Below are 24,781 nucleotides of genomic sequence, written 5' to 3'. Positions count from 1 at the left end.
TTTTTACTGTCTGAATCTGTTTGGATCCTCCTGAGTGTTTAATTCCCATCTCTAGTGTGTATGTTTACATACTTTGCTGCCATCAAACAGTGTTCCATTGCTCATGCATCCATTACAAACAACTACAGGGTTAAAGAAAATCAAAGAGAAGAGGTCAAATCTGGTCTTTAATGAAGTTGTTTGTTCATAAAACTCTTAAGTGGAAGTGAAGGGTTGTAAGAGACTCAGGTGAGTGAAAGACTTGCAAATATTTATAAAAATATTGAGCAGAAGTGTCTTTAGGAGGATAACATTTCTAACATCTCGTGTTTAAAGAACGTTCTGCATATTTCTCAGACGAAGCGGCAAGTGAATCGGGACGGGTTGTCTCCTGAGCGTCACTGGGGGGGGTCCAGTCCCAGCGCCACACATGGAGCATGTGGTCATAGAATGAACAGCTGGCCAGCAGAGAGGACAGCAAGGGCGTGACTTCCTCAGAGTCCGAGGTTGCAGCAGGATAGTTTGAAGAGGAGGGAGCTGTGATTCCCTCTGGGATGTACCGTCCTGCGTCATCCTCCAGCGAGGTGTCAAAGCTGGCTGTGGGGGACTCGTACTGAATCTGAAAATGTCCAGTTGTCTCCGCGAGGCTTTCTTCTGGTTCAGCGGTGGAGGACGAGTGAGGCGAGGGGTCCTCCAGGGACAGGCTGGACCAGTCTGCTCCATATGCCAAGGAGTTGTGAAGGATGTACGAGGCCACAACAGGACAGGAGCCGCCACCGCCACCCTCTGAACAGGGACAACAGTGATTAGGGACGGGGTTCCTGAGAAAGGACGTCCAGTTCAGGGCTTCATAACACTTTTACCTTCCTAAACCACACAGAGTCTGATCTAATTACCAAATCTGAGCTGCATATCAGACCCGACTGAGCTCTCAGAGGGCCACGTACAAACGGAACTAAGCCTTAAAGACCAAGTTCACTGAGAACCGTTTTTACTTATTCTCGTACTTTTATGTTTGTAACGTGCAGCTGCATCAGCCACCAACAGAAAATAGACGTGGATTAGAAGAGCCTGAGCTCTACGTCACACTGTCACTTGACATTTATGGACTCATCCATTTTGACTCACAACGGGGAGGGCTGTTGTTGGTTTAGTGTCCAGGAAATGGCAGAGAACACCTCTGCTAGCGGAAGCTAACTGTTAGCATTAGCAACTCCACCACACAGCAGAACTCCTCCAGGCTTGTGTTATTTGTAGAGATCTAACATCAACATTGCGGAGCAAACTGAGTCAGTGGTAGTCATGTTCCAGTTAGCCAATCAGGGACAAGCTGTGTGAATATTTTTGTCAGCATAATTTGTGAAGCATCTGAGTGACCTAAAAAGCGTTTGATGTATTATTATTACTATTATTTAATATTAGAAAATGAAACCCCAACATCTTGACCACTAGAGCTCATCTGGCTAAATTCTGCTTCCTGAAACAGGAGCGCCAGAGCTTTTTCCCACAGAGATCAACTCACAAGGTATTCATTTATACTAGAGACCAGAGCAGACGTGTTAAACATGGGTGAACTTGGTGTGGTTTGGACTGCATGTCTCTGGCTGTAGGTATTGATTTGTTTATTGTAACACTTAAAGCACCTGTAGCTCATACGCACAATCCCTTATTTCACCTCTACATCTTTCAGACTAGATACAGCTGACCAGTCCAAGAAGTCAGAATTTACCTTCCTGTTCAATAAAGTTCTGATAAATTAACAAAATGCAAACAGAAGACTTGTCAGCATTTAAAATACAAACATTCCAACACTCCCATGGGGACTGGGTCCTCACCACTTTACCAAAATGCCACTGTCCCACCAGCATCCAGCTGAAAATCATCATTTCACCTGATCTTATAAAATAAATGTTATTGTGATTTGACCTATCTCAGTTACCAGGATGTAAGCACCTGCAGGAACCCCACCAGGGACAGACTGGGACAGAAACCCATTCAAGTCTGTCTCTAAAGCCAAGTCTACCCCCCTACCCACTGGTGCTGGGCCCATACCCACCTAGGACCTGCTGGCAGTGCAGGATATGGAAGCCATTATGCATGCAGGCCGCCAGCAGCAGGTGCTGCTGGGTTGGGTGCCACTTCAGCCTCCACACCCCGCCCCCCACTTGGCTCTCGCTGAGGGGCTGCTGCATGTTCCTGCTGTCCCACAGCAGAACCCGCTCATCATAGCTGCAGAAGAAAAAGAAGAGAGATTGATCACACGAGCTTATGAGTGAGAACAGGTGTGAGGAGGAGACTCACCTGCCGGTGGCCAGAATGTGTTCCCGATGGGGGTTACTATGGATGCTGCAAACTCCCATAGTGTGCCTTTGGGAGAAAACAGAAGGCTACATCAGCCGGATGGAGGCCAGTGGAGATCAGAGCAGACTCTCACTACCTTCTACTGATGAACACAGGACTTGAAGGACTCATTCTGAGATCCCAGCCTTTCAGTTTGCTGTCATCTCCACCTGGTAGGGGGTTGGGAGACACACACACACACACACACACCTGCTTTCAGTTCCACAGGGTCAGAACAACATCCTAAAAACAAATTCCATCTTCAGCTGCAGCAGAAGTTGTGTTTGGGCGCATCAATCTGTGAAGGCTCAAAGGTCATTTCCAAATGATCTGCAGTCTCTTCTGCAGAGAGAAGAGCCTGCTCATCTTCTTCCAGGTGTGGATGCCTCGGCAGGTTCACCCAGAGGTCAACACTCAGAAAAAACATGACTGAAAGTTCCTGGTGGGACCTTCAAAGAGCTGAGAAAAACCAAAGAGTAGGTCAGAACTCCTCCAGAACTACTGGCAGTTTCACATCTGGGCCAGCACGGACCGGGTCCTGCACCAGTAGGGTTTGTTCAGGTTCACTCACTCACACTCTCACACACTCACTCACACTCTCACACACTCACTCACACTCTCACACACACACACACACACTCTTCTCAGGAACGGAGAAATCCTTGAGTACGGGGGCGAGGAAAAAGACGTGTGGAAAGGGCCATGGTGTCCCCCTTGAACGACAGCCGTGCAGCTGAAGGCTTTGTGTGTGTGTGTGTGTGTGTGTGTGTGTGTGTGTGTGTGTGTGTGTGTGTGTGTGTGTGTGCGCACTCTCACAGCAGTGAGAAGGAGAGCTGCCACACCTTCAGTCAGAGCCGAAATTTACTTCTCAGTAACCAGAATGATAATGAATTGCACATGTGGGATGCTCCCACTGGCTGATTCTATCTGCCAATTGAAAGCTCCCTCTAATGGTAGGCGTGCACTTGAGCCGGCCAATCAGTTAGCAGTGGGTGTGATGGACCTGTTCAGCCTGAAGCAGACCTCCTTGATATGTGGGCCAAATCGACCAGTTCAGCACAGAAAAATACAAGACCACCTAGATGTGAACACTTTAAAAGCTACCAAGTCTGGTTCGTGCTGGCCCAGATGTGAAAGCACCATATGTGAGGGCCTGATGAGTCCAAGCTGAAGGTTTTGTTTTTGATCTCAGGTTTACGTCCAGGACATCTACAGACTCGTGACACAGTTACCTGAATAAAGCAGCTGAGTGTCCCAGTAGGAGAAGGCTGAGATCCAAGCCTCAAAGTCGTGAGCCTTCCACTGAGACAGAACCGTCACAACTCCTTCATCCATGGACAACACGCTGACGCAGCCCTCCGAGTCGCTGCACACCACCCGCACGTCGCTGCTGCTGACAACACATCAGTTCCTTACTCCTGCTGTTAATCCCAACAAACAGCTGGAGCTCTGGAGCATACAGTACCTGTCAAGTCTTCCAGTTGACCAGTCCAACGACAACGCTAGGCGCTCCACTCCAACCGGACTGCTGCACAGAACCTTCAGACTGCGCCCACCCTCCTACTGGAGACACACATCAGCTGTTGCATCATACACTCAAACAGACGCCCGGGCAAGGCAGCTTTATTTATGTAGCACATTTCTCACACGAGCAATTCAACATGCTTCCCATTAGCAAGAATAGCAAGAACCCTATAATCACAGTGGCACCACAATTAAAATCCATAATGGTTCTGTGGTATCAGGTAGGTGTGTGTGTGTGTGTGTGTGTGTGTGTGCATGCGTGCGTGTGTGTGTGTCCGTCTTCTCGATCCCCAGTGACTCGTGGAGGATGGCTGCTTATACTGAGCCAGGATTCTCTGGAGTTTCTTCCTGTTAAAAGGGAGTTTTCCTCTCCACTGTCGCTTTATGCTTGCTTAGTATGAGGATTGCATCAAGTCACTGAAACTAGTCAGTGACTTGATGCAATTTGCTGGGTTCCTTATATAGGAAACATTATTTCTGATTGGCTTAATGACCTGACCTGTATTGGAATGTTTATTATGTGAGTGCCTTGAGACCACTCTTGTCGTGATTTGGTGCTTTATAAATAAACTTGAATTGAATTGGAGTTAATATGAAGTGTTGCTCAATCCCTGCAATAAAAAGATCCAATCTTCTGGTTAAATTTACTCCAAGATCCATTAAGGTGATATCTCATATTTCATGATATTTCACATTCTATGGTTTCTAATTAAATGTAAGAACATCTTATCTACAATAATAACAGTAGTAACAACAATAATAACAGTAATAATAACAACAATAATAATTGATTTAAAGCAACAAATTAGTTTCTTTCCACACTAGAAAATGCCTGTAATCTAAAAATGTATCCTCAGTGTTTTTCAGACAAGTCCACCTTTCTTGGTCTCCCAGAAGGAAACAAACAGGGCTGTCTGGGATGCTGTCTGACCTTCTGCTTGGTGTATCTAGTAGGACATGTGTAGACTCTTCATGCTTTTCTCTCAGCACCTTTGCTCTGCTTACCTCAACACTGCTGAAGACAGATGAGGAACCTTGATCTGGTTCTTTATTAAGAGGAATGGTCACCCCATCATGCACATACATATAAACCCACACAATTCTGTTAAACAATGATCCTTTTTTAACTGGAGCGTGCCTGTTTGGCAAAAAGACCCAGCCACCACATGGCTATGGCTTAAACAGCAAGTCTCTCCAGTCCCAGAGTCTTACTCAGCCCACACTTCCGGTTTGATAAATACACCAAAAAGAGGGATTGCCTGGCGAACCGAGAGGGCAGCAGAGACTGACAGCCCCGATCTACGGTCCAACCCTCACCTACGGTCCCGAGCTTTGGGTAATGACTGGAAGAACGAGATCGTGGACACACACATCTGAAAAGAGTTTTCTCCGCAGCGTGTCTGGGCTCTCCCTTATGGGCTGAGAAGCTCGGTCATCCAGGAGTAGCATTGCTCGATTATTCGAAGTTAAATCTCAGTTACTATTTGGGATTTGAACGATGATAAAAACAAAATGAGCTGATTATTTGTTCCTCCCTCAAAAGTTACTCTCATGATGCTCCAAGATGCAAATGGAGTGCACCTCCCTTACAGCGCTGCCAACTTAGCAACATTATCACTGTTTCTAACCCAAAGCACCCAGAAAACAACCTGGCAACATTTTTGGTAACCTGTGACAGCAGTGTCTGCCACCTCAGGGACACGGTCTTCTGGTAATGTTTGTTTGTGTTCTGTGTTCTGTCCAGGATGACTGGTTGATGTGCACACTATCAGTCTTCTAATGTTTATGAATGCACGTGTTAATTTTGTATTTTATTTGAGCTACCAGTGGCTTGGAGTTGCCCATGGAGTCGCATGCCTGCATCTCATCTCCTCAGGAAGCCTAATCAGCACTTCTGGGATCTACCTACTCCCAAGGGAGGGGAGATTCATGTTTATGCGTATGTTTAATTTAATGTAGATATTTTCTGTTATGGAGAGGGAGGTTGTAATTATGATTTAGTTATTAGAGTTACCTGAATTGATTAAGCTGGTTCGTTTGTGTGTGTGGGGATGTGTGTGTTAATTGTATGTTAACTGTTTCCCCTCTTGTTTGTGGAGTGGTCTGATCAGCCACTATTGACTACGTTTACGTGCAGCCAGTATCCGGGTTATGATCGGGTTAAGGTCGGCATTCGGGTTTCTGAGTTGATCAGAATAACCCGTTTACAAGCATAAATACAAAGAGTTACCTCTAACTTGCATAACCCGATTTAAATGCGGACGTTGGGGTAGCGTCAGGACGTATGGACTACGTCAAGACGCAATATGCGGTTACCTTCTTGTATATTTCGCTGTCTCTGTACTTTCGGCCGTCAACAAAAGACATAATGTTCATACTTTTCACCAGACCGATGAAGACAGATGTTTGTTTCCTCGTCATTCCAAAAGTGTGGTGCTGTGCCGCGACTCACCATGTTGCTCCCAACTTGTTGTTTACTTCCGGTGTTCTGGCGCATACAAGACGTCTCGCTACTCAAAAGACCAAGATTCCATGCGAACAGAGCATGCGCAGAACACACGCTTTGATGGGGATATCCCGATATGCGTTTACACGACCAAACATTCGGGTTAGAAAAGGGTTACCCCAGGTGTAGTAACCGGGTTTTAAAAACCATATCCGGGTTTTTGGCGGTGTTTACATGGACCTGCGGAACCGGGTTATTGTGAATATTCGGGTTTTAAAAGGGTTCCTGGCTGCATGTAAATGCACTGATTGAAGTTGAACCTGGTGTGTCTGAAATGTCTTCTTGATGATGTGTGTCTTGTGCTGGTGTCATTCTGACTAGTTCACATTGATATATTTATTAGCTTAAGTTCATGTTATTTTTGAAGCTTCTCCAAAATAAAACGGGAGCTTTCAGAACCATCAGCAGTGCTTCTCTGGCTGGTTTGTGCAAGTCCCTGACTTAGAACTTTGTATTCTCTGCAGGTTAGCTAAACACCCAGCCTGCGCTCTGGACCGTCCTTCCTGACATTAGCAAAGGGAATGATGCACACATGATCACAATACACCGACTGACTAATCAGAAGCCTTTCTCAGTGGAGCTCGTTCGCTCACAAAAAAGTTGCTCTGCAAGCAAAGTTTATCCTGGCCACAGCGAGCTATACCTGACGTGGACATTTATTTTATCAGGGCTGCAAACTCTCACACGATGAGCGTGGGACGCACATTTGACTGTCTTCACGCCACACCTGATAAATAAGAGTTCATCTATCTGAGCGTCGCGCTGTTGTACACGCTCCCCTACGGCACCACTGGACTGGACTAAATAAGCACTAAGCAGCAGGTTGTGCACTTCCATCACAGAAGTTTAGCTCTTTGCAGTATTTGTATGAAATAGGTCTGTGTTGGGTAAACTTAAACTTCAGCCTTTTGTTCATAAACTATGAGAAAGTGTCTCGGCTCTTTCACACGAGGAATCTGAAGTTGTGTTTGTGATCATCTCGTTTCCTTCATTTACTTTTCTTCAGATAAGTGGACAAGACTGGATGGTTGGAAATCCTCATAATCAGCTTTGGCTCACTTTCTACTGCAGTGTGAACGTAGCTGGAGCTACGTCTCCATGGTTCTTCTGAAGCCGCAGTTCTCACCTGACGGTCTGACAGCGTGTACACCTGCACTTCCCCTGTCGCAGCCGCTAATGCCAACACAGGCCTCTCTGCCAGCGGCACATGGCACCTGGACAGGTGAAAAATCATCAGCTAGAGAAGACGGGGTCAGAGAACAACAAATCTGACTTCTTACCATTTCAGGTCCAAGATGGCCGCCATGTCGATGTGCTGCAGCTCTGTGAGAGGAGGTCTACTTGGTCCCTCCTGATGAAACTCAAACAGGTAGAGACGTCCGGTCCGACTGGGGTTATCATCCTCATCCTGCCCCCACACAGAACAGCCACACAACAGAGACAAAGAAACACAACCGGCCTTTAGACATGGAGACGACCTTGTCCACTGAGCACCCTGCACCCTGCTTTAGTAAACTAGAACAAACACAAGGATATCAATAAACAGACATTTATTAAAAACCACAAGCTGTCCAACGCTGAGACCACGTGGGACAGAACCAATAGAACCCTGATCTGGATTCATTTGATACCAGTTCAACAACCATAGGGTTCTAGCTGGGGCCACAACCCAGTACCATGTTTCCTCTTCCTTCTTCCATCTCAGGAACATTGCCGAGTCTCGCTCTGAACTTGAGACTGTTCACACCTTCATCTCCTCACGCGTAGACTACTGTAACTCTCTTTTCACGTGTCTGAGCAGAACCTCCCTGAACCGTCTACAGGTGGTTCAGAGTGCCTGTGCTCGGCTTCTGACCAAGTCCTCCAAACACACCCACATCACCCCGCTTCTCCTCCAGCTTCACTGGCTGCCAGTCAACTTCAGGGTTCATTTCAAGATCCTGGTTCTGGTCTATTGGGCCTTACATGGACAAGCACCATCTTACATTGGTGATCTTCTTAGTCCCTACACCCCCAGCAGGTCCCTGAGGTCCAGTGATCAAAGCCTACTGGTTGTGCAGCACCAGGCTAAAGACCAAAGGTGACAGATCATCTGCTGCTGTGGCACCCAGACTCTGGAACTCTCTCCCCCTGAGCCTGAGATCAGTGGACTCAGTGGTCTCCTTTAAAAAGCAGCTGGAAACTCACCTGTTCAAGCTGGATTTGGTGTGACCTTCATCACCTTCTCCTTGTTCTGATCTTTCTACTTATTCCACCTTTTCCCACAATCCACTGATTTCCCTCTTTCCTTTTAATTTTCTCTCTCCTTTTTCTTACATTATTATTGTGTTTATCACAAGTTGTATTTTTTCTCTCATTTTAAACATATTGTTAATCTTTTTAGAAATAATTTTACACGTTCATTTTTCTGTGTGTGAAGCGCCTCGTGATTTTTATCTTGAGAGGCGCTATTTGAAAGATTGTTTTCGTTCTTTCAAGGAGAGCCAAAGACCACACAGCTGCAGTCAGACCTGGACCTGTCAAGCCCCAGCCCTCAGGTTTAATGGTCTGTAGCTCATAGATGTTTAGATGTTTGTCTGATGTGAATCAGCTGGCTATTAGAAACACCTGAACCCTGCAGTGGCCCTGGAAACCCTGGACTAGACCAACACCAAAGAACAAACTTCACTAGAGCTGACGTTACACACAGGGTGAAGTCGGTCTGTTGGGTGATTTTTGGCGAGACCGGACACAGACCCAGTGAGATCTCACCTCTCTGCGAAGCTGATAGGTCCCGCAGCACAAAACATCCGAGTCAGAGAGAATCGGACACCACTCCACTGAGTCCGCACTCAACTCGGTATCAAACACCTGGAGACTGCGGGTCCTGGATCTCCTGGAAGCCATGATCCTCACCTGGTCTGCATTACCTGCCAAAACTACAAACACTTCCCGTCACGTTTAATCCAAACACACCCGAACGGTCCGCAAGGACCTGCAGCTAGTTGTTAGCTAACTAGGCTAACTAGTACTTTGCTTATTAACAAGCAGGCTGAGATTAACTGAATGTAATCTGGAGCCAGTCGGTCTATTTAATCACCAGATGCTTTAGTTTGATTCAAAATTTGTTTCATTTATCAAAAATTAATCCAAAAAACTGCCACTATCAACAAAACTCACACGTTCAGGTCAGTCTGGACATTGTGCGTCCTTGCGTCATCGATGGGCGTGTTGGTGCGTTCAAGGCCGTTGACTGGTGCTGCGGTGATCCGCCACCTTGGATGGGTCCCCATTCACTCCCATTGCATTTATTTCTACTGAGGAAGATATTTACCCAGCTAAAAACAAATTTTATTATGCGTTAATTATTTATTTATAAAATCAGACATATGGCATGGCATGATGATTAAAATTGAGATGTAATAAAAATTAATTCAAACATTAAAATATATGTAATAAATAAATTAAAATAAATAGAAAAGTCTCCCATTGATATGTTTACAATAGTACACCGGTTGTTGCAACCTGCACAAAAACGGGCCCAACCATACCCTGCGTTGACTCCAGTTGGGTTTGGAGAGTGAAGAACCTCCCCAATATGGCGGCGACGCTGCGCGTTTCCGCGTCTGTCCACAGACGTAAAACCTTTATCACGCGACATTGTCAACATTAGCAGCTGTCGCTAGCTTACCTGAGCGTTTCATCGGTTTGTTGCGTTTTAACTATTAGTGATATGGATTTTAACGTGAAAAAGCTAGCCTCCGGTGCTGGACTGTTTTTCACCAGAGCTGTTCAGGTAAGAATGAAACAAATGTTTGCTAATGCTAACGCTTCTCTTCTTCGGGATTCGGGTTTGGTTCTTCTGACTGCGGTTCGGTCCGCCAGATGCTGAGCTGCTAACACACTCAAGTTATTCCTATTACTGAAGAACCGGACACTGGGCCAGTTCTGTCAAAGATGTTAACGCTTAATAAATAAAGCTTGATAGTACCTGTTCGGGTGAGCAGCTCGAGAACCACCGGAAGCAGATTTATTAACCGTTTGATGTCCTGCTGCAGTACACCGAGGAGAAGCTGGGCCAGGCCGAGAAGACCGAACTAGATGCCCACCTCGAGAACCTGATGAGCCGCGCAGACTGCACCAAAAATTGGACGGAGAAGATTTATAGGCAGACTGAGGTCCTGCTGCAGCCCAACCCAAGTATGGTCCCCCCCAGAGCCCCCCAACGAATAAACTATAGCAGGATTCAGGGTTCGTGCTTTAGGGCTCAGAGACCTTTGGAGAGCAGATCTGGCATTAGGCTGGAACAGAAATTCCTGGTTTAGTATTTGTGGTCATGGAGAGTATCAGGCATGGAGAAACTGGTTTACGAACATCAGAACAGATGAAGTCAGAAGAAGCTTAGGACCTTAATGGTTACACCTATCTGTTTATAAGAAGAGCTCAGATGATAAATCACCCCCGAGGAGGATTTGTGTATTTGATGTGTGGTTTGAGCAAACTGAGAATGCTATTTAAATAAATGTTGGCTACATGATTGTAGCTGATATGGGTCAAAACAAAAGCTAATACAGAGCCAGTGAGTGTTTTCTGTGTGAAGGCACCAATCACCATCTGCTGTTAGCATCATGTACTTGTTGTATGGGCTGATTGGGCTTGGGAAGTGCTAACGTGGATTTATGTTTTGACTCTTCATGCCTCAGTTGATCACACTGGTGAGTATCTACCTCCTTCCATCCTTAAGTGCTCAATTATAAAAGCTGTCAACATCAAGAGTCTTTACCACCATCTAGGGGCAGCTGGTTTCACACCAGTACTAATCACTAACACGGCAGATAAACAACACACATGCTACATGACATCATTAAAAAATGTCAACCCTGCAGTGACGAAAGACCTCCAGTCTGTTGGTCCTGCACCTGAGCAACAGATCTCTGCATCTGGACAGTAGTTACCTGAACTCACCAGGAAGAAGATGATCAGTCTGAACTGATTCACTCATTCATGAAGGTAGAATCGTTATTGAAACCACTGAGCTTCCCTAACAGAGTTTGCAGATTAGTCCTCTTACAAAGTGAATCCATTTGGGGGTCATAGGTCAGCTTGTCATCCATGGGTGTTTCTATTGTTTGCCAATATAAACCTCTTTCCCAGAGATGAGTAACAGGCTGGTCAGCGGATGTTTTTTTTTTTCTAAAATCTAAAACTCTCCACCTGGTGTTTGATCACCTGGATTTTAGGGCCCCCTGGGTTTCCCTGATCAGTGAAAACTGGGAAATCTGAACCTCAGTCTGCTGCAGGGCCCCTTCCTGCCCTTGAACACACAGGCCTTGTTGGCCTGAACACGATTAATTCAGTATTTTCAGTCAAAACTGACTAGTCAGATTGAGACTCAGTGGATAACTGAATACATTTTTATTTTTAAACAACCACAGTGCTTTAACACAACCCAAAATGTTGATGCACAAACCTGAACATGTGAAAGAAAGTCAGGTTTCATCTGAGGAGAACACCTCCGTGTGAACCATTAGTAGGCAACTAAGGGCTTTGACATCTGGGTCGGCCCCGCCCAGCCCTGGTAGGTTAATTTTGTTCACATCTGGGTAATCTGTATGTTTTTCATCCTCATGCAACTGGATTATTTGGATCTGCTCCCCAGTGGTCAGCTTCATGCTCAGCTTACCCAACACACCCACAACAAGCTGATTAGCCAGCTGTTCACATCCACCTAGTAGATGGAGCCTATTATTGGTGGTAATCAGCCAGCGGTGGCTTTCTACATGTGATTCATTATCATTCTGGATGCAGTGTAGTCAACATCTGCTCTGACTGCAGATCGGACCTGCTGCTCCAGCCGCGGCAGCGCCAGGACAGACTGCTATGAGGAGCACTCGGCAGCCTAAGTAGGAGACCATAGGAAGCAGAGTGTTTCATAACAGAGTCTCCGAAAGCAACACTGCTCATGGCCATTTTTGTTTACTGATTTAAGGAGAACACCACGGACTTCTTCGCACGTTTTTCCCCCACCCACGTGTTCAGAGTCATCCGCATACTCATGAAGGCAATATGAACAAAACCTGGCGGGCTGACCCGACCAAGACCGGATGTATAAATGTCATAAGTGAACAAAGAAAATTTCCCAAATCGTCTGTTATCTATTAAAGGTACAATAATGAACAATAGACTCAACATTTGTAAATAAAAGTCCAAACATCTCCACCAAAACCAGTGATCAATGTAATTACTTTTTTCAATAACATAATCCTTCCATCCTTGGAGTTCCTTAGTTTCCTTATCTGATCAATGCTTTGTGCAGCAACAACTGCAGCCTCCCAGACACTTACTGGTGTGTCTTCAAGGTACATCGTCCATATAAGATGGGTGGATGGAGTCCCTGGGATGGATGTCCATCTCTCTTACTCACTGTGGGCAACAGTGGCAGAGAAGTGCTCCCCCGACACACACACACACCTTCCTTGCTGGTGGTGGTCGAAGGGACTGGTGGCACCAGTCAAGTGTGCCCCAGGGCAGCTGTGGCTACAATATAGCTCATCACTCTTTGTTATATTGCAGTCATTTGTTAAAATCAATTCAATTAATTTTTTTCCTCATCAATGTACACACAGCACCCCACTTAGACAGAAAAACACAGGATTTTATAAATTTCTGCAGTTATTAAAAAGAAAATCTGAAATATCACATGGTCCTTAGTCAGGGATTTTTAATTCCGGGCTGGTATCCAGCACATTTTAGTGTTTATCCTGTTTCAACACACCTGGTTTCAATCAGCAGGCAATTAACAGGCTTCTGCAGAGCCTGATGAGCTGCTGCACAGGTGATTCAACCACTGAATCAAGTGTGTTGGAGCAGAGGAGTCACCAAAATGTGCTGGATACCAGGTGGCTTTGTAACATTTAATCATAAAAATCTGTTTTAATATGCATGGGAGCTGGTCTAAGGGTGTTTCTCAAAGTCAAGCAGCCTGGCCTTGCGAGGCGATGTCTTGGGAGGCCAGGCACCTTGCTTACGAGGACACTGTCCTTCCTTGGTCAAAGAAAACTGTTACATTTTAAATAAATGGACATACTTTTAAACTTGAAATTTGCCCCAGAAGTAGCTGCTTGCTTCTGATCTGCCATCCTTTAGAATTTACCGCAGTGTGTTCTGGGTAATTTTTGACCAAGGCTAGGCTACAAGACACCTCCCGTGTATCCTTGCTCAGCTAGCTAAATGGCTAACAAACGGAGAGCACACGCCTCGGTAGAACATGAGCATTGGAACACGTCTTGGTGCTTCCAGATGACGTATCTCCTAGGCAACCGGGGCGGGGCCAGGACATCAAGGCGAGGTTCCTTGGTTTAATTGTAAATCACCCAACAGCACTACTTCTCGTCACCTGTTTCTTGCTTTCCTTTGTACGATGTTTAAGAGTGACCCCTGTTGGGTTTTGTGTTTGTTTGTTTTATTTTGGTCACAAGTTGGCTGCAAAATATCAGAGTACACATTTACTCAGCGTCACCTGAGATGTAGGTAGCTTTTGTTTCTGATCTGCTTTAGTTTCAACTCCTAGCCAACAGTTATCAAATGAAGCTTGAAGCCATTGTTATGTGTCTGACTCTTGCTAACTTCCTGACATGCTGTTGGGCGGAGCTGATGGTTGTTCCGGCGTTTCGGTTTGTAAAGAAGCAGCTAGAGCTGATTTTCTGCTGCTGTAGATTAAACGGATGTCTCTGCAGGTGCCAGAATTGAAGAATTTCTGTATGAGAAGTTTGACATGAAGGCGCCATCCAGAGTCACAAACGCAGAGCTGCTGGGCCTGTACATGGAGGGTGCAGCTCAGGAGTTTGGTGCTGCAACTCCATATGGTAAGCATCCAGAATAGAGCCGCCGCCTTCTCTTCAGTCCTGTCTTCTGCATGCTCTTCCCTCACACCGACTTAAAGGCGTCTCCTATCTCCTCTTCTCCATCGACCAAGTATTCCAATGTCCACCAGCACCCTGTAGATCAACAGCACTGTTAGTTAGTCCTGGCCTCGACCAATCCAGTATGAAATCCCCGTTTATGATTCACATATTTGATTTATCTTAGATCAGACGCCCATCCCTCTGCATTCATCAGTACATGGCACCTGCCCAATGGATTAATGGCTGCAGAATCAAGCCTCCAAGGGTCAAACACGTAGATTATAAAGAGTTTTTACCATTTTAAAGCACATTTACTTTGTTATCGTTGATTATAGGCAACGTGGGGCGTCTAATGTAGCATACCAGAAAGCCTGTCCCATCTCCGTTTTGCTTTCCTCTGCAAATTGGTAATGTTGTGATGGCCGTGGAGAAACGGTTCATCCTGAGAAACGCTGCTTTACCAGGTCATTAGCTCAGACACACCTCCTCACATTTGCATGTCTCAACCCACTTCAACGACGGTAATATAGAAGTGTTGGTTATGGTAATGCTAAACACAGAATGACGTTAGAGGTGGTCAAAATAGTAGTAAAGGTAGTGAATTCAACTCTAGGATTCCTGTTTAGACCTCAAACAAAGAAGATTGTTGGAGCAACTCATCTTTCAGGATGTGCTGATAACATCCAGACCATGAAGGAATGCCAGGTGGATCCGTAGCTTGTGGCCCTTGTCGCGTCCTTCCTGGTTCGTCCACACTGTCAACACTCCTACACCGCACCTCCCAAACCACGGACATCAGGCGTTCATCCCCCTCCTTTTGTGCCATCAACACAACTTCATGGTTTCTACAAAAACCAGAACAGACACACAGACTCTAAGTTTTAATCTGGTCAGAGAAACCTTCTACCTGAATTTGACTCATCATGCAATCATGTCTTTAACCACAGAAAGGATTTCACCTTGAACTATTCCATGATTTAAACTAAAATATATTTAAATTATATTTAAATTAAAGTTTGGTAGTAATGGGAAAAAATTAAGTCAGAATAACTCAAATAATAATCGCAGCAATCTTTTATGGAGGAGACTGAAGACAAAGTCTCGGGATCACCCAAGGTGTGAGAGACTAGAGCTGAAAATGCAGACTTCTGTTGTGATCCAGCACTTTAAATGCACGTTCAGTTGAATGGAAATGAAACATGATGATGTAGAAGTATTCCACAAATGAAACTTCCTCTAATGCTCCTCTTCTTGCAGGTAGCACTTTGTTGAAGGTGGGGGAGTGTGAGAAAAGATTGGGGGCAGTAGAGAAAGAATTCATCCAGACGTCAGCCATCAGCCTTCTCACTCCCCTCAGGAACTTTCTAGAAGGAGACTGGAGGACGATTTCAGTGAGTCTAGAACAACCTTTCAACAGTTTCTACTGTCAGAAGATTGATCTGACTGCCCGTCACACTGAAGATCTTTATTTTCCTTTTTTATGCCTCTGAACACGTCCGATGGAGCAGGAAATGGGACTGAATTTCAGGCGTTCAGATTAGGTTTTACCCGACACGCACGCTTGACACCCTATAGAGAATCTGGCTCGCACAAAGGCACCTCATACCCGTTACTAGTGGAAAGCCTCAGAACCGTGTAGAGCCGAGCCATGTGTGGTAGAAACTTGGTGGAAAAGAGCTCTACAGTTTATTACGTTTGAGATCAGCTTCCGTGAAAGAGTTAATGAAATGTAACTTACATTTGTTTATTTGTTTACTTAAGGATCCCCATTAGTCTTCACAATAGTGAAAACTATTCTTCCCGGGGTCCACTTGATAAAAGAAACAAAAACAAAAAGAAAACGCACAATATCACATAGACAGTGTAGGATTAAAAGTACAATATTTCATGTACAATGTATGAAAACACGAGAAACTCCTATAATCAACCTCATAAAACAAAATCATAAAAAACCACAAAAAAGTCCATTTAAAAACGGATCAATTAATCAATTAAACGATAATAACAAAGTGTTAATGTCAGGGTGTTAATTCTATAAATCTAATTGAAGTCTATAAATCTCAAATCTATTAATCTAATTGAAATAGCTGTAACTGTTGTCTGATATAAGCTTATGTTTTACAAATTTCTTGAGATTCTCTTTAAACGCAACATGAACATGTATTATTAGCTCAGGAGGCAGGATATTCCAGCGTGTGACTGCTCTGGCAATGACTGTTCCTTTAAGTGCATTGGTTGTTGGCGATGGAAGAGTAAAGATAGAATGAGAGGCATTCCTTGTGTTAAAAGCGTGCCGCTCACAGGTTGGTAACAGCTTGGTTTATGTCAAACCCAGGCTTTGTGTACCGACACAACCAGGCTGCAGGCTAGTCTGTCATTCACACTCATCCATGACAGATTCAAATGCATCCAGTGGATATTAGCTTTAAAAGGGCAACCAAGAACCAACCTCGCAGCTCTGTTGTGAGCTCTCTGAAGTTTGTCAAGGTCTGTCTTCGCTGCACTGGACCAAACAACCGAACAGTAATCCAGATGACACAAAACCAGAGACGGTACAACAAGTTGTCTGGTCTCCAGTAACATATAATGAGCATCGCTCCTAATTACATAGATGCTCCTACTCATTCTCTTTACAATATTATCACTATGTGTAGTCCAGTGGTTCCCAAACTTATTTAGCCGCGCACCCCCTTCTATGTCCCGACTATGTAGAGCCCCCCCCCCAGCCCCCACATCGGGGCATGGCTATATATATATATATATATATATATATATATATAATCAGATGTCAAGCTAAACAGACAGGGTTAAAAAAAATCCCCATCACTTTCATTTTTTAAATAGTAATTAATAAACATTTGATACCATTACAATTTCCTTTGATTTCATTTTAAATAAATATTTAGAGTGCCCAGGTAGCACATAAACAATGCAATTTAACGGTTTTCTTAAAGTAGGAACGTTTAACCTGTGCGGCCAGAGCGCTCTCCTTCCGTCTGCTCTGCGTAAACCTGAGCTGATCACCTGCTTGTGCGTAATCAAATGTCAATAGGGGACAAGATATAGCCATGATGTTCACTTTTACCTCAGACCGACTTATTGCTGTTTTATGGTGTGGCTGAATCTGCGATCCGCTGCCACGCGGACTGGAATGACAAATGCTGCAGTAACATGAGATGTGGTCAGGTTCATGAGGAGTCACTGGCTGGAGCGGACCCGACTCATCCCAGAAGCTAATATCTTAATTTGACCTTGAATGAAAAATAACCTCTTAAAAGTTTTTATCACGGTGGAGGCAGCTCTCATTTCTGCCTTCAGTCTGACGGCGCGCCGGAGTTAAAGCAGCGTGCGCGCTTATTGAATCTGTGTGTGTGTGTGTGTGTGTGTGTGTGTGTGTGTGTGTGTGTGTGTGCGCGCGCGCGGCACAGCCGCTCAAGTCACCGCGTCTGGCGCTATTTAAACCAATGTTGTAAAATGACTTCTGCCCAGCCCAGATGTGCTCACTTGTGCACCCGTGAGCCGTGATTCCGCCGGAACGCGTCTGACCTCTGACAGACGCACTCTGAACTTCAGATCGTCAGCGCACTGTTAATAGCCTGAATGGGAATCATTTCTTGTTATTTAGTTACATCCACAATGTTCTGTGTGTGAGGTTTACAATGTCAGAACACCTGCATGAGACAGGGTGTTAATTACTATCTGCCAGAATGACTCACCACCTTCAGATTTCTCCAACACCGTTAAAAATGATCAAATACGGAACATATCAGCGTGCGCAGGCCAGAGTGCTGAAGCTCGGCGCATTGTTATTATGAAGCTAGGGCACATGCGGAGGACACGCGCGCAAAAATATACTTGTTTTCAATTACATTTATTGTGCCCACTTACTTTTTCTTTGGCCCACCCACAAATGAGTTTCTACGCTAATGGTGACATATGACAGACTTCTCTGAGCTCCGCAGCCATTACACTTTTCACCTCGCGCACCCCCTAGCGGCAGCTCGCGCACCCCCAGGGGTGCCCGCACCACACTTTGGGAATCCCTGGTGTAGTCAATGACATTGATTGATCCAGTGTTATGCCCAGTAGTTTGGTCTCTTTTGCTTGTCCCCCGTAAATAAATGTCTAACTGGCGGTTTTTTTCTTACCAAATTCCTAGAGCCCAATAGCATACACTTGGTTTTTAATACATTCAGTTTTAGCTTATTTCCCTCTACCCACTCAGAGATGGACTTTAACTCCTGTTGAAGCGTAACATTGATCTGAACTAAACTTGACAAAATGGAACTCACCAATCTTATTTTTCACACTACAGATGTTCAAATGAGCAAAATTTAGTCCCTTCATCCCTGAACTACCCACCGTACATTTTAACAGCCATACGTCAGAAACTACTTATGCAGCACAAATACGTAACAATAAGAAACTTAGCTTAGCTTTTCCAGATCCTCCACACTCCGAATACAATACGGACTTTAGCTTCCTCTGGCCTACCATTCATCTTGACATGAACCCTGCAGTTGGACGTCCATGTAGCCTGAATCTTCCCTTGCTTTTATAAATACCTCGCCTTCCTTGCCAAGTCTGCATTCATTTTTGAAAGGTGTTCGTTCACATAAACCTGTGTCCCTTTCAGATTCTTGCCTTGTCTGAGTAAATCAGTTTTCTTCTTCCTGTTGTAGAAGCGCAGAACGATCACTCGTCCAACCTTCTGATTCGTAGACTGTATTGTATGACAAGCTTCAGTACTATTTAATACTCTATCTGGATGTTCTTACTTTGTAGATATCCCACAACTTGGGCCTCGGCCGTATTGTCCAGCTCAGTATTCCTAGCTGAACCTTTCCTAGCCAGTGGTTGTTCTACAGACAAGCTACAGTGTTGTTCTCTGTCCCATACCGCCGGTTACTGCAACAATGACCACATTTGTTGTTTAGAAAGAGCGTCGCCTGTTGGAGAACCTGCGGCTGGACCTGGATGCATGTAAAGCGCGTCTGAAGAAGGCAAAGTTGGCTGAGGCGAAGACTGCGGTGAGTGTCTCTGTGAGCCACATCCCCTCAGCTTCTGGTTAGTTAAATGGATGATGTTTGTGTGTGCTCACTAACCACGACTAATTCTCTGTGCTTGGAAACCTTTGCAGTGTGAGGGCGACGTAAGTATGTAAACTGAAAGGCTTTAATTACGATGCACACTCAGGGCTGTCCGTTGACTCCTGCTGACTTTGGTCTCATTTTCATCTTTAATGCTAGAGGCTAGATATAATCTCATTTAAAAATGCAAAGCAGTGGAATGAAAACAATCATCTTCTACCAGAAAGAGCGTTGGCTAAACTCCATCACATGTTGGTCTGTGACTGGCAACATATTCGGGTGTTGGCCATAAAATTAGAATATCATAAGAAAGTAGATTTATTTCAGTAATTCCATTTAAAAGTGAAACTTATGCATTGAGTTGCCTTTGTGTAGGGAATGCTATATAAATAAAGCTGTCTTGTCCAGATTCATTCATCACACAGACTGATATATTTCAAAAGTTTATTTTTTTTTATTTTGATGATTTTAACTGAAAACTTATGAAAATCCCAAATTCAGTATCTCAAAATATTAGAATATCAATTAAGACCAATCTAAAAAATTGTTTTTTTTTTTTTTAGAAATGTTGGCCAAGTGAAAAGAATGCGCATGTACAGCTCTCAGTATTTATCTGGGGCTCCTTTGGCCTGGTTTATGCAGCAATGTGGCGTGGCATGGAGTCCCATCAGTCTGTGGTGCTGCTCAGGTGTAATGAGAGCCCACGGTGCTCTGATCGGGGCCTTCAGCTCTTCTGAATTGTTGGGTCTGGTGTATTGCATCTTCCTCTTTACAATACCACATATTGTGAAGGGGACAATGAGCTTAAGGTCAGGCCAGTTTACTGGCCAATCAAGAACAGGGATACCATGGTCCTTTAACTAGGTACTGGTAGCTTTGGCACTGTGTGGAGGAGCCAAGTCCGGTTGGAAAATGAGATCTGCTTCTCCATAAAGTTGGTCAGCAGCAGGAAGCATGAAGTGCTCTAAAACTTCCTGGTAGACGGCTACGTTGACCTTGGACTTCAGAAAACACAATGGACCAACAGCAGCAGATGACACGGCACCCCAAACCATCACTGACTGTGGAAACATTACACTGGACCTCAAGCAACGTGGATTCTGTTCCTCTCCTCTCTTCCTCCAGACTCTGGGACCTTTATTTCCAAAAGAAATGTAAAATTTACCTTAATCAGAGATCATATCTTTGGAACAGTCACCAGCAGTCCAGTCCTTTTTGTCTTTAGCCCAGGTGAGATGCTTCTGACTCTGTCTCTTGTTCAATAATGACTTGACAGAAGGAAGGCCACAGCTGGAACTCATGTCTTCCATACGTCTGTGTGTGATGGTTCATGAAGCACTGACTCTAGCTGCAGTCCACTCTATGAATCTCCCCCACATTGCTGAATGGGTTTTGTTTCACAATCCTCTCCAGAGTGGAGTTATTCCTATTGCTGGTACACTTTAGTCTACCCCATCTTGTCCTTTCCTTCACCTCTCTACTAATGTGCTTGGACACAGAGCTCTGTGAACAGCCAGCCTCTTTAGAAATGGTGTCTTGCCCTCCTTGTGCAAGGTGTCAGTGGTCGTCTTTTGGACAACTGTCAAGTCAGCAGTCTTCTCCATGATTGTGTAGCCTACAGAACTAGACTGAGAGACCATGTAAAGGCTTTTGCCGGCATTCTGAGTTAATTAGCTGTGGCACCAGGGGTCTTCAATATTGAACCTTTTCACAATATTCTAATATTCAGAGATGACTTTGGGATTTTCATTAGTTGTCCATTATAATCATCAAATTAAAAAAATAAATATTTGAAATATATCAGTCTGTGTTTAATGAATGAATCTAATATACAAGTTTCACTGTCTGAATGGAATAACTGAAATAAACCAACTTTGTCCTGATATTCTAATTGTATGACTAGCCCCTGTAAATGAATTCTACCAAGAGTTCTTCAATTCAATTCAGTTTATTTATGTAGCGCCAATTCTTCTTTGCAATTATTTTCTCTAACATAATAAAACTTTTTTCTATGCCTGTTGTTAAGCAGTCATAGAAAATATCTGGATTTTATTGCTCTTGCTGTTGCATGCAGGCATCTGCTTTGGTTCACACACAAATGCACACAGGTAAGACTTCCTGTCCAAAAGAAACATGGTGCAAACATCAGCTGCTTGAAAACCTCAAGACAGCTTTAAGCCCACTGCTGCTCGTCTTGTTAAGCTCCGGTGAGGTGGCTAATTAATTATTCAGATCATTTTCCCACTTAATTTGTCATAAAGATGCAATCATTTGTTGACCATCATAATGTGCACGTCTAAAGTTTACTCCAAAAACAAACAGTGGGCATTGGAGTGCAAAACATGCATAATACACTGACCTCTACAGAATAAAGAAGAAAGTCCCATTAGTTGTCACACACTGGTGAACTTACATCTGTGCATTTGACCCATCCCTGTGGGGAGCGGTGAGCTGCAGGAACCATCTGGTGGTTTAACCCCTCAATCCAACCCCTTAAAGCTGAGTGTCAGGCAGGGAGATGTTGGGTCATTTTGTTAAGGTCTTTGGTGTGACCCGACCAGGATTTGAACCTCGATCTCCCACTCTCAAAGTGGACACTCTACCACTGAGAAGGGTCACCAAAAATAGGAGAAAAGCTAGATAACAATGTAATTGGTTTGTGAAGAGGTCAAATTTAGGTAGCATTAAATAGAGTTGCATCATTTTCTAACAACTTCTTTGATAACATTTTCTCTCAGACTCTCTAAACTAGAGTTGGGGGATTTGTGTCATTTTTCCTATCGCCAACCATCAGTTTAATAAATTAGAAAGGGCGATTAATTCATGCATGTGGCGTCATGATGCTCGGACTGATTTGGGAACACAGAAGTCCAGAGATTTTTTATTGGAAGTGCAGCGCACATGTTTACTGGAAGAGAGTTTAGGATTTTTCTTTTTGTTTAATTTTGTAATTGTTGTAGGGTAGAGTGACGTATAAACACAGTCACAGTGTTAAAAACACTCCTCGTCTTTGTGTCCCTGTGGTGTCCACCATGTGGTATTTTACTTAAACAAAATGTTTTTTCTCAACTCAGGCTACTGGGTTTATTTCTCGAGTTTGAGTAGGAAATGAAATGAATTGCTGCTGCGATTGGCAGCCAGAGGTCACATGATCCAGTTATCCCCGTCACTTAAAATAATCATTCAATATCGTAAAATTTCCTTTCATTTTCAATGAATATTAAGTTCAATCAGAGTGTCCCAGTAACATAAACAATGCAATTAAACAATTAAATTAGGAGCGTTTCGCCTGCCGCAGTCTGGTCGCACATCCCTTCTGCTCCGTGTAAACCTGAGCGGGTCACCTGCAGCTTGTGTGTGAACAAATGTCTCAGGGAGGTTCGGGACTTTTGCCTCAGACAGACTCGTAGCTGATTAAATGTTGTTCTGGATGGATCCACTCAAAGCAGGCGCTCCCATTTTGTTATGATCTTTTTTGATCCCTTATTTTATTTTAATTGTTTTTGTAAAGCACTTTGTGATTTTCATCATGAGACAACGCATAAAAAAAATCCCTTCTCCTTTTTCTGCATAGTTTTCATATTTGTAGGAGGAATTCTGACAGTTTTCCTCATCACATATGAATCCTGTAGTTTATGGGATACCAGTTAGACGACCAGCGGTAGAGCGTTGTCATGCAGCCTGTCTCGTCATGGCATGTCATCAGTAATCAGCAGAGCGATGTGCTCTACAGGCTTATGTTACGTGCCGTGCCCCTTTTGGGCCACAAGATGGCCTCCGTAATAATAATAACGCATTGAACTTATATAGCGCTTTTCTAGACACCCAAAGATGCTTTCACACACTCACATTCACACACTGCTAGTGATGGTAAGCTACTTGTAGCCACAGCCGCCCTGGGGAGGTCTGACAGAGGCGAGGCTGTCATTTGGCGCCGTCGGCCCCTCTGACCACCACTAACACAGGCAAGTTGGGTGAAGTGTCTTGCCCAAGCACACAACAGCAGGATGCCCCTGGCGGGAGCTGGAATCGAACCCATGACCCTCCGATCATGAGGCAACCCGCTCTACCACCTGAGCTACTGCTGCCCCAGTGGCCAGCTGCTCAAAATCAGTGATAGTCACTGGACAGCTGTTAAAAGCTGCCCCTCAGCCATCAGTTCTTTGAGAAGGTCCAAGGGTAGAGTAGACTGGCAACCGTTTATTCTGCTCTCTTCTCCTCGGTCGCCTCCTTTGATAAAATTCGGTTTGCTCGCTAGTTGATGACTCGTTTTGGAATTGGGATTTAGGATTAAGACGATTTGGTATTTTGACTTTGGACCGGCTATTTGACCTCAATTTAGGATCTCCCCTTTTGTATTTAGATATGAATATCAATATTATCGGTTGTTCATCCCCATCTGGGTTGGCGCTTTTCGTTTCTCCTCTTGAATATCTGCGTTTGTTTTGTATATAGCATTGCTTTTTAGTTCCTTGTAAATATCCCGTTTTTGTCATAAAAGTCTTGGTTTTAAGCGACACTGCACTTTATTATTATTTAATCCACACACCACTTTTATCACTCCCCTCCTCATCTCTCCTAGAGAGCCGGGGACATAACAGCGTAATAACGGTGAACCTGTAAAGCAGCTACTCACGATGCAAATATAAAAACTGTTTCACTATAAGAAGAGAAAGGTTTCCTTTAGATTCTGTTTATAAAAGTGAATATTTAGACATAATTTGGATATTTGTAGAAGCTTCCGCATCTTTGTACTCAAGAGCTTTTTGTTGTGCATCATGTTTGGCCAGCAGGTGGCAGTATGGCCCCAGTATTTCATTTTCAGAGCTGTCTGCTGAGACGTTAATTGACTGTATCTGTTCGATATAAACACTTAATCATGACCCGAAGTCCTAATGGACCACATACTGCCGGCATTTTCTAATAACCCTAAGTGTGTACGCCCACCTCTCAGAAGAATCAGCTGTCGTGACTCATCAGTGATGTTATTCAGCTCAACAAATCATCCTAACTAACAAACTGAATTAGTCATTTAGCTGCTGAACATTCTGGGTTTGGAAAACTCGCCGCAATTAACTAGAGTAAGATACGAGGTCTGGACTTCTTTGTTTTAACAATCTGTCAAACATAAAAAATGCGGATCAGTTTGTTGGTAGAAACATTTTGCAGCTGACTGAATGAAACGGACCACTTCCCAAACGAGGCAGAGCAGAAACCAAGGAGACATTCCTTCATAAAGGTCATTCAGCATGGCGGCAAAACATGTTTGTCTGGATCTAATCTCTTCCAGAAGTTTCATGTAAATCTGAAATGCAAAGAAGTGTTTGGATAGGATCCCGCTGTGCAGCATCGCGGTCCGCACTCGACCCGGATCCGGACTGATGGGGCCGAGCTTTTAGTCTGAAAGGGAAGTTCCTCAGAAGCGAAGCGAGTCTGAGGTCAAAAAACGGGACCAGCCT

The 24,781-nt window shown here is 44.3% G+C and overlaps 2 protein-coding genes across 8 annotated transcripts in view; one reads left to right on the top strand and one right to left on the bottom strand.

Annotated features, from left to right (window-relative positions):
* Positions 1 to 149: 149 nt before the first annotated feature.
* dph7 (diphthamide biosynthesis 7) lies at positions 150 to 10,443 on the bottom strand. 4 transcript variants are annotated; one of them, XM_015971829.3, is made up of 11 exons: positions 10,320 to 10,443; positions 9,509 to 9,666; positions 9,101 to 9,267; positions 7,630 to 7,757; positions 7,476 to 7,563; positions 3,785 to 3,879; positions 3,552 to 3,712; positions 2,417 to 2,489; positions 2,281 to 2,346; positions 2,036 to 2,208; positions 150 to 765 (listed from the first exon to the last, which is right to left on the bottom strand). In XM_015971829.3, the coding sequence occupies exons 3-11, from the start codon at positions 9,233 to 9,235 to the stop codon at positions 296 to 298; spliced, it is 1,389 nt and encodes a 462-aa protein (XP_015827315.3). In that variant the 5' UTR covers positions 9,236 to 9,267; positions 9,509 to 9,666; positions 10,320 to 10,443; the 3' UTR covers positions 150 to 295. The 4 variants fall into 4 exon arrangements, with proteins under 4 accessions (XP_015827315.3, XP_054587170.2, XP_054587169.2 ...); XM_054731195.2 differs by having other exon boundaries at positions 9,509 to 9,645; positions 10,320 to 10,337; XM_054731194.2 differs by lacking the exon at positions 10,320 to 10,443 and adding an exon at positions 9,880 to 10,018.
* The window catches only part of sh3glb2a (SH3-domain GRB2-like endophilin B2a), a 29,588-nt gene continuing 14,790 nt past the window's right edge, over positions 9,984 to 24,781 (top strand). The window contains exons 1-7 of one of the 4 annotated variants that reach the window (XM_015971831.3): positions 9,984 to 10,124; positions 10,387 to 10,528; positions 11,032 to 11,043; positions 14,065 to 14,193; positions 15,490 to 15,623; positions 19,170 to 19,262; positions 19,373 to 19,384. In XM_015971831.3, the coding sequence (XP_015827317.1) occupies positions 10,062 to 10,124; positions 10,387 to 10,528; positions 11,032 to 11,043; positions 14,065 to 14,193; positions 15,490 to 15,623; positions 19,170 to 19,262; positions 19,373 to 19,384 (585 nt within the window). In that variant the 5' untranslated portion in view covers positions 9,984 to 10,061. The remainder of the gene's footprint in view (positions 10,125 to 10,386; positions 10,529 to 11,031; positions 11,044 to 14,064; positions 14,194 to 15,489; positions 15,624 to 19,169; positions 19,263 to 19,372; positions 19,385 to 24,781) is intronic. The other 3 variants (XM_015971833.3, XM_015971832.3, XM_015971834.3) reach the window with 3 other exon arrangements.

Source organism: Nothobranchius furzeri, chromosome 17 (assembly GCF_043380555.1).
Source record: "Nothobranchius furzeri strain GRZ-AD chromosome 17, NfurGRZ-RIMD1, whole genome shotgun sequence".
NCBI classification, from domain to species: Eukaryota; Metazoa; Chordata; class Actinopteri; order Cyprinodontiformes; family Nothobranchiidae; genus Nothobranchius; species Nothobranchius furzeri.
Note: the sequence above shows the minus strand (reverse complement) of the source record. Positions and strands in the feature narration are given on the sequence as shown.

What these genes read in the sequence shown, in the direction of transcription:
- dph7 (XM_015971829.3), bottom strand. Translation starts at nt 9,235, where the DNA reads ATGGCTTCCAGGAGATCCAGGACCCGCAGTCTCCAGGTGTTTGATACC. An exon ending in GCCATCTTGGACCTGAAATG is followed by an intron (nt 7,564 to 7,629) that starts GTAAGAAGTCAG and finishes TCACCTGTCCAG; the next exon opens with GTGCCATGTGCCGCTGGCAG. An exon ending in TCAACTGGAAGACTTGACAG is followed by an intron (nt 3,713 to 3,784) that starts GTACTGTATGCT and finishes ATGTGTTGTCAG; the next exon opens with CAGCAGCGACGTGCGGGTGG.